This window comes from Rhyacophila brunnea, unplaced genomic scaffold, assembly GCF_057557595.1.
Source record: "Rhyacophila brunnea isolate RB1 unplaced genomic scaffold, BYU_Rbru_1.0 scaffold_5, whole genome shotgun sequence".
NCBI classification, from domain to species: Eukaryota; Metazoa; Arthropoda; class Insecta; order Trichoptera; family Rhyacophilidae; genus Rhyacophila; species Rhyacophila brunnea.
Window position 1 is genome coordinate 26890907 of NW_028233170.1, and position 12285 is coordinate 26903191.

At 33.4% G+C, this 12285-nt stretch overlaps 1 protein-coding gene across 1 annotated transcript; it reads left to right on the forward strand.

The window, feature by feature from the left end:
• The first annotated feature begins 1037 nt into the window (after positions 1-1037).
• Fbw5 (F-box and WD repeat domain containing 5) lies at positions 1038-11749 on the forward strand. Its single transcript, XM_085955295.1, has 9 exons — positions 1038-1311; positions 1417-1574; positions 4057-4234; positions 4418-4640; positions 4878-5055; positions 5143-5483; positions 7046-7258; positions 11314-11464; positions 11553-11749. The coding sequence occupies exons 1-9, from the start codon at positions 1083-1085 to the stop codon at positions 11640-11642; spliced, it is 1761 nt and encodes a 586-aa protein (XP_085811421.1). The 5' UTR covers positions 1038-1082; the 3' UTR covers positions 11643-11749.
• The last annotated feature ends 536 nt before the right edge of the window (positions 11750-12285 follow it).

The following is a 12285-nucleotide window of genomic DNA, read 5'->3' on the forward strand; positions in this document are numbered from 1 at the left end:
GCTTGTAATTACGCAATAACTAAACAATGAGTTCTCTGTTATTACATAATGGCTTCTCGCCCGTCTATCGACGATGCTTCCAGAGCGTGATTTTGCTCGCCGTGTTCAATGAATGGACTACGTTGTATTTTCGTTAATTCATCCGGCTGAAAAGCCACACAACGGTGACTCATGGGGCAGGCGGGCACAAAGCGTCGTCAAATCCAGTGTGCGCTGGCGTATTTGATTACGTTGTATTTTCGATGATTTACACGCCACTTGTGAAATTTTGCGCGAGAGCCCCACTCGCTCCGTTAAGTGGGTTTTACGCCGTAGTCAAAACATTGGTTGTCCTTGTGGACTAGTGAAAGCGTGCCGAAGAAGGAGAAGACTTTCCTAAAAATCGATGTGATTGAACATTTGAAAAGATCAAAACAAGGGCCTATTTATTATGTGGCATTGGATTGTTTTAAAAAACTATTTAAAAGAAAGGGTCTCTCCATTAGGAACAGCGAGCCGCCCCACAAATCGACTGTGGCATTGGCAAAATTGCATAAACTGGGTTTCGAAGTGATTTCTCATCTACCATAACCCCAGAATTTGGTCCGTGCGACTTTTTGTTCATGGAATTAAAAATTTGGCTGTGGGAAGAAATTATCATTAAATCAGGATCTAATCTCTGCAGTCTGACTATTTTTACAGAGTTTAACATAATTATTTTTCAGAGAATATGAATAAATCGAAAAATCATTGGTAAGAAGATTAATAGGTATGTTGAAAATAAACAAACCATACAAAAATATTTTTTTTATTATTTTTATTTCTGAAAAAACTTCGGTCAAGAATAATAATTAACTGTCGAGAACATTAAAAAAAAATTATCAACTCTAGTATTTTTGGGCACCGTCCAATCTCTTTGATCGATAAATATTTTTCTAGTTTCTAATAGAACCAAAGAGATTGGAATAGAACGTATTTATTTGTAGGTACAAGTATACCCAACATTGTGTCTAAAATACAAAATGTAGCTTGCCAGTAAGAATTAAACTGACACTATCTACCATCTAGATAAAATCTATGGATCACAGTTGTCAAATTTTGAAATGGAAACAGAGCAAACTTCAGGAACAGCTGACGAAAATGACAACCAATGTTGGTGCTACGCCCCCGATTCTGTGTTACTTCATATATTTGGACACCTGAATGCCAAAGAGCTTCTCGATGCCGGTCTCGCGTGCAGACTGTGGTGGAGGATAAGCCGAGATGAGATAATATGGAAACACCTGTTCTACGGCGATTACCACATTGACCCTAGCATTCCTATTATGCCTGGTATGGAAACATGAATTATTTATAGTTACACATGTTTCAACAGCTGCCGTGAATAATAGCAAAGAAACATTTACAATCTGATACTTGGATTTACTTCTGTTGTAGGTGCAAACGGATGGATGGATGAGTACAGGCGTTTACATAGCGATGTGCCAATTGTTCAAACACAGTCCTTGGATAGCCATTCTCATCAAGTCCTTCATGTATCTTTTTCACACAATGGGACAATGTTTGCTACGACATCGAAAGATGGCAGCGTCATAGTAATATTGATAAAAAACATTTTTTCCGCTTTACTTTTGCTACCTATATGCATGCAATAAGGCTGTAAACACGGTTCTATTATACAGGGTAATTCATTCTTCAGATTTCACTACACCGAAAACTTGTCCTATGACATCTGTACCTCTGATATTCATTAACACTTTATTTTATTTGCAAAATTACATAGGTATTGATAACATACCCCATTTAAAATTACCAGGCTTTATTGATAAGATAAGATAAGACCAGATAATCAGCCTGACATTATGAGTGATATAATTTCTCCCGCTCAATATCTAATTATTAAGCATGTTATCAGTAAGTAGGTAGTTTTTTGGGGATATTCCAGGATATTCATTTAAGATATCCATAAAATAAAATACTAATTTATTGTCGAACAAGAACTTCTTGTCCACGTGTTGAAACGATTCATATTATGCTCTGTCTAAGTGTAAATGGTGTTTCTTTCACCTTAAAAAACTAATAATAACGAAGATGTTAAAAAAAACCTTCTATAGAGATGAAACCTAAATGTATGAAATTGAAGCAAAAAAAGGACTTTTGGTTTGACATGCCTCTATAATTTCAGATTCCCCTAATAATTAGTTAATTACACACATGATTACATGTGCTGATATTGTCAAAAAAAATCTTGAATATGTCTTAAATACTTAAATCCATAGGATTCGATAGTATATCATTAAATTTTACTTCAATTTGACATTTCACATTGCCGTATCAAAGCATGAATATAAAATTTAACTCTAAAGACCTGTAGAAAAATACTTCCTCGTCAATTTTGTGTAGGCAGCCAAAGGCCGTTTTGGACATATTTTTAAAGATGAATCACGTAAAACACCAAGAAATATGTACTTAGGTTTTGTAAAAAAATAACAGACTTCAAACCAAAACGCGAGCCTCCATTTTGTTTTCGGCACTAGCAATAGAACAAAATAATAAATTTGTTACCAATACAACTACATGTACAATTTTATTGTTTAATTCGAAAATCAAACTACCTTCAAAATTCCTAATACGGAATGCATATAAGACCCCTTCTAAATCCAGAGAAAAAATTCTGTGAATGATCATAAAAATGATTTGATAATGGTAAATTACTATTTTTCTCCTTAGTAGAACATATGGGCAGAGATATATGTATTAGCTTCTAATAATGCAGCATGGATTCTAATAATTGAACTTTATTATTTTATCCTTCAGCCACATTTAGTATATTAATTACTATTGCAATCACCAGTGCCTGGTTTTACGTTACAGATTCAAAAAAACGTATCAAATTTGTGACTAAAACAGAATTTAAACTAATGTGAATGATAAATAAAAATAACTATTCAACCTAAAGTAACAATCTCAGCTATATTATTTAAAAACATTTATAATATACATTTATAGTGTACATTTTTGCTTTACATAATATTTATTACTACGTACTATACATCAGACTGTCGTTTTTTGCTCTTTCACTTGTAACATTCTATGGATAATATTATACATACCGTAATACTATAAATTATTCTGATTAATGTGCGTCGTAAAACTTAATCGCATTTTTTATTTATTACTAATTTATTATGAACCTTAAGGCCTTTGAAACGTCAAACATCACAACACTTCAACCCCGTTCTCCATAAATCAAATATCTACTACTTACATCAAAATTAATATAGTCGTTTTGAATGACTGATACAGTTTCATGAATGAGAGCTAAATATTATTTCGAGCTTAAATTTAGTTATCGAAATATGAGGTGTTTTAAAAAAGGTATGTCATATGAAGTAGTGATAGATTTTTTTTACACCTTTAAATTCTTCATATTATATTATCAAATGTTAACGTCTCTTTGGTTTTGGTTTACTTTTCGGTAGTATGTAGTTAAAAAAAAACAGTATCTCGCACTACACCACTGAATATAATGCATCTCTGCACTGAAACAATGCAATGACATTATTAATGGACAACGCACTCAATACAGTAGGTAGCAAGTAAATTCGCGCATAGCGACATTCGCACATGTATAGGTAGACGTCACGCAATTTCCATTATGCGATATCACGCATCGGGAATTTATAGCAATATCACCTTTATTGTAATGGCGTTAGAACAGTGTTTCTAGTGTCAATGTTCATTTGAGCGAATCCGTTTGAACCGAACCATTTGGCAGACCCGACAAAAAGCATCGGGAATTTATAGCAATATCACCTTTATTGTAATGGCGTTAGAACAGATTATGCCATTCGGCAGACCCGACAAAAAAGTGAGTGTTATTTGTTTTTCTAGATGCTTCGTCCATATTAATGTCATTGAAACAATGTCACTTCCTAATGAAATGGCCCACTAAGATATTACATTTAATGTGCATACAGCTTTACAACACAGCAATCCTTAAGCACCCTGTTTAAATCACTCCGCTTACCAAATAATCTGAAATAAAGAAATACCTACGTCACTTTAATTTTTCAGGTGTGGAATTCAACATACCCTTGCAAGCTAAAATATCAGCATGACATGAAAGAATTCAGTTGGAAGCACACACAATTCAGCCAATTTAATTGCTCAGATAGTTTATTACTCGTCAGTGGAATACATTTTGGATCACCGCACAGTACATCTGGAGAAATTGCTGTCTTCACTTTACAGAGTATGTGTTCATATTATTTTAGGTATTATGCATAGATAAATTCTGCATTCTTTTATATCTTTGCCTCCTCTATAATCCATTTTCTGTCACTTATGTATTGATTTTGTAACATACATGTGATATCTTATAACTTTTCATTGATCAGATATTAAAACACATTTCTTTTCACACGATTGTTTCCAGATGAATTTCTCTTACAATGTAGAGTAGTAAACAAGCCTTACGATGTGTTTGGATCGTGGATCGGTGAACATCATTTGGTGTCTGGAGAGCTTCATTGGCTTGCGCATTTGACGAGCTCCAGTATTCTATGGGTCAACAAAGCATCTCAGGAACCCGAGTCGGAACATACGCCAATTATCACGCCGTTGTACAGATTCTACAATCCTAATGCCAGTAGTGTAAGGTATGAGGACAGTTGCAATCGCTGAATGAAATAAAAACTTAACCATTGTTGATACATAATATATTAAATTCAATCTTCGATAAATGCAAATAACACAGATGACAATAAATAGTAGATGCAGACGTCTATCAATTGTGCTCTATTACAATGTCAGTTTGGTCTTCATAGGTGGAATCAATTCATCCAAAATATACTTTGTGACCGGTGGATTTATGGAAAGTTAATTATTATTTTCAGAGCTATTTTAATTGGAGAATGCAAATGGAATGAAGAAAGTACAAATCCAGCTAACCACATTGAGATTGTTAAGCATTTGGATAAAAACGGTCAACCGAAACCTGTAAATCCGCTATCATTCGTTTATAATCAAGAATATAGGAATCAAGAAAATGTCTTGTGTGAATCTGTCGAAGAAGTAGGTTTATAAATATGTATTTTAATATAATTTAATTATTTATGTTTTATATATGCACATGTATCTAATATAAATCAATTTTTGTAGTGTTCTAGTGAATCAGAATCAGGCAGCTGGAGTGGGTCTAGTCGAGATGACGAATTGAAAAATAAGCTATTAATATTTACCACAGGGACTGACACATACACACCTCATCAGATTGGGTTTAAAAAAATCGAAAGAATTGAGTTTCCTCGCCGTCTATTGCCCGGACCGTCCATCAAAGAAAGGATAGCGGCGAGGGACAGAGAGCGTGAGAGAGAAAGAGATGGGGAAGATCAGCCGAATTGGGCAGATTTTAATTCTGTCAAAGATAAATTCGATATGCCAGATAAAATGATCGATTTGCACGGGCATATAATTGGAATGGCGCTTTCTCCCGATCATAGGTGGGTCAGCAACTTATCCGACGATGAATACTTTGTATAGTGAGCGTAAAATGGTAATAATATCAGGAGCCAGGGGTGGAGGTAAGCTGTTAAGATCCGGCATAAATAGTGCACATTAAACTTTGTTAGTCATACGTATTTTTGTTTTTATTGAACTAAGACTATAATTTACAGATATTGGTTAGTTTTTGAAAATCAATTAAACCTTGCCTAAACCAAACCATAATGGTTTTGGTATATTTTGGGTGATATGACAAAATTGTGCATATTTTTTCATTCATTTGTTTTATGTTACACCTATTGTTAGTTATTTTTTTTAATTCATTAAGCCCTGCCTAAACCAAACTATAATAGATTAAAAATATTATTCTATCTATAAAATATCCAAAGTTATGTATGATTTAGTTGCATAATTTTAGATACTTTATAGATAGACGAGTATTTTTTGACTATTATCTATTATGAATTGGTTTTCGCAGGGTTTAATTAAATTTTAAACACTAACCAATACCATCTGTAAATTGTAGTCTTATTTCAATGAAAACAAATACGTATGTCTGAGAATGTTTAGTCTTCACTATTTATGGCGGACCTTAACAGCCTACCTTCACCCTTCGCCACTGAATAACATTCGTACCAAAGTTATGCCAATAAGTACTGTGTATCACTTCACACTAGAATTGATTAATATTATATAAGTCAGTTAACTGAATTTTTCTCAAAGATTCGGTGTTAAATGCAAAATTTAAAAATTTACGCTTACTATTTTTCACTCGTTCTACAACCTTGTTACACAATAATATATGTATTAGGAATTGAAATTAATAAACAACAACCTCTGAAGAATTAATATATATATCTTAATTCAAAATAAGATTATAAATTGACAATTATTACCTCATTAGACGATAATGAGTGTTAGATAAATGCAAAATTACTGAGAAATTACATTACCAGTAAATCGATAAAAATATGAAGTAAATATCAGTTTATCTGTAATAATTATTAAGGTATAAAAAAAAGTATCCTTAATAATTACCAGTAATTTAAAATTATAAGAATGAGAGTTTACCAACCTAAATCTTCACCGTATTATGAATTATTAGAGATAGCTGCCGATAACTATTAGAATACTTTCCGTGCTAATTTGGACCAATGAAAATAACGGAAACATGCTAAAATGATAACCGTTAAGAATAGACCTGCAGAACAATTTCTAAGGGCTTTTAAATAAACAAACACTCTCTGAACTTGCTGTTGTAGCTACTAATATTTTTGTTACCGAAAATTGTAATTTTATAAAATAAGTACATCTATATATTAGAAAGTAAAAATACATTTGTTTTAATTTACCAAAATATTGGTAATTTGGTAATGAAATTTAGCTATATTTACCGGTAAACTGATTTCCGAAAACTGGTAATGCATGTTCTAACAACAAAGGTGAAATATTTTGGTGGAAATGATTAGGAATTGTATTATACAAAATGGTTATACTAATTTTTTTGCTATACTAAATACTTTCAGCAAAGCAATGTTATCATATATTATTTCAATTTCAGGTATCTTTACGTGAACAGCCGGCCGTGGCCAATGGGATATTCAATAGAGAATCCATTAAATCCACCACCGATTGCATCTCGAACTGATATTCATGTTATCGACTTGACAAATATAACGCCAGTCGGTAATATGCTCAGATCACAACAAGCATATACAACCAACTCGGAATGTTATTTCATATTCCTCGATGTGTCAGAGAAATATGTTGCAAGGTAAACAAACACAAAAACTAGTTATATGTACCACAATAACTTATTCGTTATTCGAGGCCTAATATTAATTAATGCTTACAAATCACTTATCACAGATGACTCTAAAATCATGAATTTTTACAATGTATATATATATATACATTAGTATGTGCCATTGGTGAAGATTCAATGTTAAATACATCTGCCCTGACTGATAAAAAATATTCACTAAACGTAATATAAGGAAGGCTATAGGATGAACGAGAGAAAGTGGGTCGCAGGTTCAATAACTCAGCTGGCAAAAATGGATGTTGTTTTTTTAATCAATGTTAGTTTGCCCCGTACAAATGGGTTGGGTGACCTGCTTAAAACCATTTCTCATAAAAAAGTCCTCAGTAAGGCAATTTGAACTCTACTCTGTGGAGTCCCATATTATCTGTTTAGGAGTGAACATGGTAGTTTATTTTTATAAATTATTAATCTACAATAGTTACCAAAGTTTGAATATAGATAACTAGGACCGCATGTTGGAGAACTATAAAAGATTCAGTAGTTCTATACAAAAATAATACAATTTAAAATAAACTATTATCGCACATTACTGTAGGTATATAATTATTAGAACTGGAGTACATAGTTACTCTTGTTGATTGTTATAATAGGTTGATGACATTGAGCTACTTTACAAGCTGCTTGTTGGCGAATTTACAATCTGCTTGTAAACTCGCCCAGGTCATCATCGAACAAGCAGATTGTAAACAATCTACCGAGAAAAGTTGAAAGCCGGTTTACTTTTTACGCTGGCGTGTGGTACCAATATGCATCTGCGCAGTAGAGCAATAGTGGCGATGGGCCGAACTGCGTCTGTGCAGTAGAACGATAGTGGCTACCTGCCGGTAGAAAAACTAACTATGTCCTGTCAAAATAATCGCTAGCTTGTGGCTTCTGAGCGAGCGAAAAATTTTGTGTGTCATCATCACAATCACACTAGCTGACTCGCCCGCTTTTAAATTCGCCAACAAGCAGCTTGTAAAGTATGTCAATGTCATCGAGGCTTAAGGGGACGCTCTACAGAAATGTCCTTGAGAATTGAAAATATGATTTTTTTACATGTGGCCCGGAATTGTTGCTCTACTGGTAATATTCAAAGGTCGCCGACAATGCTTTGGTCTAAAGTAAATAATGTTCTCTTAATTAAATTTAAATCATAAACACTGTCAAAGTGAATAAAGTATGGGGTGACCAAAAAATGATATCTTCTAATATACGTAAATGTTACTAAATTCAATTTGTTAATCAGCTGTTTGGTGGGAAGTATTGCATAATCATTACATAATCTACCTACATTTTTATTTGATGTGCTATCCAAAAAACATTATTAATGAATAGTATTTATTTTGAATGTGTAAGACCTATTACATAATTATTAAAAAAATAGGTACATATTGTTTTATTCTAACGTATATTTTTTAAAAAAGTGGAATATAGTTTATTATAAAAAGAAAGTGACTTTTTATTACTTACCCGATTGGTTTAAATTTAGTCTGACACTTTTACAAACAAGTAATGCAACTTTACTTTTAGTTGGTAGGTACAATAATTATTGTATTTTGTCCGTAAGTAAAGCCAATGCAAGAAATAATTTATACTTATAAAAAATGATTATTAACGTGGAGTCACCCACAGATTATTTTTTTATTCAAAGCTAGCGGATCACTGAGAATATAACAAAGGTACCGACAGTATTGAACCACGCCAGGGCTGTCGAAGACGTCTTACTTATTCTTATGATAAGTTGTTTTTAATTGTGTGCAATTTGGCGAAAAAATATCATATATACAGTTGCTTACCATTTGGTTATCCAATGAGCTGGGTTTTGTTTAATCTTCTGCCGACATCCTACAGTTTTATTTTATATCTTGCCCATCTCGCGTAAGGCTATCTGATATTATAAAAGTCACACAGTACAACAGTGTTTAAATCTAATATGTAATTGCACAGGTTTAATTAATAACTATAACGAAATTAACATTTTAATGATTTAACTATGTTATATCAACTTAATATCAATTTTAATGATACAAGATACATATTACGATATACTCAAAATACATACTACGATATACTCGATATACTCTAAATACACATCATCAGATAATATGTGAAATATTTTGATAAGCAAAAAAATAAGAACAATACAAACAATACAAAAATAACATAACATAATCAGCTAGTCTTTTCATACTTATTTTAGATGAATGTTGTATACCGTTTGACGCTTGGAAATATGTAATTATTCCAGCTGTACAGTAAGCTATTTTTAACTTTAAATTTGTAACTCTTTTAAAACGTACCATTAGATTGATATTATTTTGACAGCCCTGTATTCTTTCGGCCGGCATCAGGTTGCGTCGCATACATGTTATGTTTGAAAGTAATAATAGTAATGATAATAATGATTATTCATTCGACCGAGAATTGTAATTAATAATTTTTGCGTTTCTTAAAATAAATCCCCGATGGTTAGAGGTTTTTGAGGTTAGACTGAATTAAAATGACGTCCTTTCAACGCTGAGATTACTTTCTGACTGAACTATGAATGACCTTATTGCTGTTCAGCTCACTCTTAACTAGAGACCGGATTATATGCAACATAAAAAGCTTGAAACATGCATGAAAAGTGTCAAAATATGCAACATTAAATAATAAAAAATAGTAATTTTTAATTTTTTTTATTTCAAAATCAGCATGCAATTAGTAAGTATCGACGATAATTATTAATTACTAGCAGTATTACCCGGCGCTGCCCGGGAGTGGAATGGCTTAATATTTGAAAATAAAAATTCTAAATTTAATACGTAGAGTGCGAAAGATTGAATTTAAAAAGTAAAAAAATATAATATTTGAGATTTTTATTTTTATTTAAATATCTTAAAAAGTAGTAAATTTATTATTTTAAGGTTTTTCTATTATGATATAAATTTATCCACCCATATATAGATTTTTACTACTCCCCACTCTTGATGTCGCTACATACAATTATTGTCTGTGAGTGAAGCATTCCTATCTAATGTGGCAGCACTGCGCCAACCTGCCGATTAGCAATTCTAATAACACAATTATTTGCATCTAACTTCTTTGCTATTTGACCTCCAATCGAGCTGAAATAAACACCTTCTAGCGACATTTTCCATAAAAAAATGGGGGTTTCAGCATTACCTTCCACGTTTCAAGGCCCTGTACGCGGCGCCCTTTTTCCCCAAAAGCCGTAAAACTGTCCCCGGGGTGCAACGGGTTAAATCTGAAATTGGAGACTCCGACCACGCACCCGTGAGTGAAGCATTCCGATCTAATGTGGCAGCACTGCGTCGCCCGCGCTAACCTGCCGATTGGTGATTCTAATAACACAATTATTTGCATCTAACTTTGCAATTTGATCTCCGATCGAGCTGAAATAAACGCCAATATTTTTTAAATGTACACATTCCAGTGACATTTTCAATGAAAATGGGGGTTGCAGCATTACCTTCCGCATTTCAAGGTTTCAAGTTTTCAAACTTTTCTCCAAGTTTACGCGGGAATACCTCTGGCAATGTGGAGTTCATTTGGCGGATATGCAATAACCAGTGAGAATGTGCTAAATATGCAATTACATATCATCGCTGTAGGATTGGTTTGTCGAATAGACCAAATGTAAAATGTTCAGGAGATGAAAAACAAATTACATTATCCTATATTTAAATACGTGGAGGTATTTCAATTGTTGTTTTTACAGCATATGAATACTGTTTTCATTACAAAGCAATTTAAAGAAAAGGATGGTTCTGGTCCATTTAGATACAAAAAATCATTCTGCATTAAAAGGTCGATATCGACAAAAACGGATATTCGACAAACCAATCCTATAGCGACGATATGCTAATATGCAAATGCATATAATCCGGTCTCTAGTTATAACCATTATCATCGGTTGATCGGCAGTCTTTGCTACTGGTATTATTTATTCTTAACACGACTAAAACAAAACAAATTATTATAAACTAAATTTATACTCGTGTGTCATTTCTTGTTGATAGTGGAGCTGAGAACAGTGCTGCATACATATGGGATAGACATTACGGTATCTGCCTGACTCTTTTGCCGCATTCGGATTGCGTCAACGCTATAGCATTTAACCCCATGGATCCCCATATGTGCGTGACAGCTAGTGATGACTACACAGTTAGGGTGTGTATATTGTAACCGTTTATTTGACAATATTACATGTAAATTAGAAAGACAGATTCTTATTACAACATGTATTATTTGTTTAAAGGTATGGCGATCAAGATCTTCATCGAAACAATTACTGATAGGGGGCAGAGGCCAAACCGAAGGTGTAGCGTTTCGCACAAATGCTTCTTAGTTATCACACTGGTTGCTCAATTAATTTTAATTCATTATATTATATAATAAACTTATTTATATCAATTCTGTAAATATATCACGTTATATTATAATTTTTGTTGAACCGTCCTGAGAAATAAATTGTGTAAATATGAACTGTATTGTTGATTTTTTTACTGTTTGCAGGCATTGAATATACTACTTTAAAACCTACCTTTTAAAACAAAACAAAAATACAATAATAATTCTTCTTCTTCTTCCACGGCGCTACATCCCGGAGTGGGATTTGGCCTCCTCCACAACCGCTCTCCACTCACTCCGGTCTCTCGCCATACTTCTCCAGTTACCGGGTCTTCCTATATGAAGCCAGTCCACTTCTACGGCGTCAGCCCATCTTCTTCTTGGACGGCCTCTGGGTCTCTTCCGTTGGGGTATCCACTTTGTCATGATCCTTGGCGCTCTAACTTCAGGCATTCTCTCCACATGTCCCGCCCATCGTAGTCTTTGGGACTTACAGTATCTTATGATTGTTTGCTGTTTAATCAGCTCTTCCAACTCATGGTTCATTTTTATTCTGTAGTTCCCATTTTCCAACGTGGGTCCAAAGATTTTGCGCTCGAAGACAGCTAATTTTAACAAGTCTCACAGCCATAAGTGACCAC